Raw genomic sequence first — 2,959 nt, forward strand, 5'->3', positions numbered from 1 at the left:
TATATATGCTAATTTTTATACATATAGAAAAATAAAATGTGATCATTCACTCTTGTGGCTGGCAATATACAGTTTACCTTTTTTTGGTCTATTTTTATGGGAAAAAACTGTACTATGTACTTATTTTAGATAATAAGTAATAGACAAGTAGAGAGTATATAAAAAAACTAGTATATACGACTGTATATAGTTGGAGGTATAGAACCTAATAGGACGATTGGTCATAAAATATTTTTTTAATGAAAACATAAATTTAGAGCCATGTAGGGTTATATTAGGGAATATAAGTAATACTCAATCAGATTAAAATAATTTTTTTTTTTTTTGTGAATTTCTTAAGAGGATGAATATTCTAGGTTATTCGATATTCGATATTAATAAAAATTTCACCGCCACAACCCATAAAGGGTGAAGGGTGCAGTACTTCGCAAGGAAGTACTGCTACTTGACTAACGGTTGTGATGAGGTCAGAACCCCTCTCGACCGCTAGACATGTACGAGGCTGGGTGGATCCCAGGAGGCCTCCAGAACCCACAGGGTTGACTCACAGCTACAATGTAACAGAAAACAAGTTTCTATCCAGCCGGATTCGAACCTGGGTATTTGGAATTAGTAGCATGAAAATCAAATATGTTTTATTGAAGAAGTAGACCCAACTAATTTAACGAATAACTTAAACAAGATTCTATTTTTATTTATTCTTTAATATATTAAATCTGGGCCTCACTATCCATAAGTTAAGTTGAAAATAAAAATGAAAAGAGAATTAGGATTGCTTCAGTGTATGACTGATATAGTTAAAGAATTAGACTTTGAAGAGGAAACTAAGGACATTTCTCACCCAAAAGAAAGAAAAAGACCTCTTGTAAATTTTTATTTAAATGTTTATTACTTTACAAATCTAATATATAAAAATCTTTATTCGTTTGTCTGTACTCTATACGTTGCCTTACCATTCATCCAATTGTGATAGGATTATTTTCCAAAATTCGAAATTTTCCCGGTGAGGTTATAGGCTATTCTTAATTTATTATTAAAAAAAAAAAATATTATTAAAACTATGCATTGGCGTGTACCTAAGAAAGTATGTTTTTTTTCAGGGTTATTATATACTAATCGATTTTTTCGTTTAGAAGAAAAAACTGAAACTAAAAAAAAAAAAAAACGGACAATTATTAGTTAAAATACAGCCTATTAAACTTTTACCTATATATTAAAATATATTGTAGAATTTATACAGGTTCTCATCGGATTTCGTTTATTTTTTATTATACTTTAAAGTTGTACACCTTAACGCTCATTTAAGGGCGAAATATTGGTTTCAAATAAAGAAAAACTTTTCAAGCTCTTTATTTTATACATCCAGTTCTAATTTGTTTTATTAGATCTAGTTTGTGCCCTTCAATGCTGCTTATGGAACCCTAAACCCCTCCCAAGTTTCATGTAGATTGGTCTAGTCGTGTTGAAGTTATTTCTATTTTTTTTACAATATATATTTTTATGACATAATGTTATCAACCACTCTAAAATAAATATATAGAATATATCAAACTTTCAATTATATTCAATTAATCTATCTACATTCCTAAATCTAACAATTGCGAAGCTTTACCGGGTCTGTTATTAGTAAATAAAAGAATGTTTTAAACTATTTAATATTATTTATATCTGTCGATAACCTAAGATTGTTCAGAGAATAATTTCAACGGTCCCGTCACTAATCTGAAAAACCCAAATCTTACGGTGCCCCTGGCTTCCACTTGGTTAAAAACAGCCCTGGTTAATATAAATAGCTTATGTATATAATAAATAATTATATTATTCTATTTAAACTAATTTATTTTAACTTCATTGTTATCTTATTATGATCACTTTATTAATTTTTTCCTTCTTGGTATCGTATATAGATGCAAAGGAAATGTTTCTATCTTAGGTTTCGTTTCATTTTAAAGTGGTTTGGTTATTGTTAGTTATACAAGATAATGCAAAAAACAACTAATTTAATATGGGACTCGCTTATTAAATATACAGAATAATCGATTGCATTATATAGAAATTAGAAATTAGTTAGTATCTAAAATTTGTAACCTCAATTCAAATACAAATTAGATAATACATCACTTTGACATTGGAATAACGATATATAAATAATATGAGTAGAAGTTAACAATATTATAAATACACTGCATACATTACTTCAGTAAGTCTATATAGAATTTTTCATTACATTTCTAATTGACAAGATAAAATGTGTATCACAAGAAAAATTTAGTGATTTAATCCTCATTTGGATGGTAATATTTCGTTTACATTGCAGGTAACCCTCCTCGCCTTGGTGAGCTGTGCTTGCGCAAGCGTCCTCCCAATCGCTACCATCGGCTCATCCTACGCCGCTCACCAGATTGAGCACAGCGTGTCCCTTCCCGCGGCTCCTGTCGTCGCTGCAGCTCCAGCAAAGATCGTGGCTCCTGCTCCTGCTGCTTACGTTGCTCCTGCTCCAGCTGCTTACGTTGCACCAGCTCCTGCTGCTTATGTCGCTCCTGCTCCAGCCCCTGCTGCTTACGTCGCTCCTGCTCCAGCTCCTGCTGCTTACGTCGCTCCTGCTCGCGCAGCCTACGTAGCCGGAGCTCCTTTTCTGTTCTGAGCTGCTGCTGTGATCCAATAAACTCACATCTTTACTAAAATGTGTTATTTAAATTTCCTTTTCCTAAGCCATTTTTTGTTAAAATAAAGTAGATTCAACATGATGATTTTGAAAGAATACTCAAAAATTTATCAAACTGGGAAAAGACATACTGTGCATGCGCCCACCAGTTTCACCATTAGCGAAAAGCATTTATTATTGTGTATTTTGTCAATCTCTTGTCAATCATGTAATCGATTTTTGAGAAAATCTAAAATATCAGTAATATCGATCATTTTAAGTGACACAGTCAAATCTAATACGATTTTCTTCAGT

At 31.9% G+C, this 2,959-nt stretch overlaps 1 protein-coding gene across 1 annotated transcript in view; it reads left to right on the forward strand.

Moving 5' to 3' along the window:
* Window positions 1-2,729, forward strand: part of LOC112210117 (cyclin-dependent kinase inhibitor 1C) — a 5,271-nt gene extending 2,542 nt beyond the window's left edge. Inside the window, exon 2 of the mRNA XM_024358534.2 lies at window positions 2,318-2,729. Within this exon, the coding sequence (XP_024214302.1) occupies window positions 2,318-2,644 (327 nt within the window). The 3' untranslated portion in view covers window positions 2,645-2,729. The remainder of the gene's footprint in view (window positions 1-2,317) is intronic.
* The last annotated feature ends 230 nt before the right edge of the window (window positions 2,730-2,959 follow it).

The sequence above is a fragment of the Halyomorpha halys genome, unplaced genomic scaffold (genome assembly GCF_000696795.3).
Source record: "Halyomorpha halys isolate HHAL.00 unplaced genomic scaffold, Hhal_1.1 Scaffold1255.1, whole genome shotgun sequence".
NCBI lineage: Eukaryota > Metazoa > Arthropoda > Insecta > Hemiptera > Pentatomidae > Halyomorpha > Halyomorpha halys.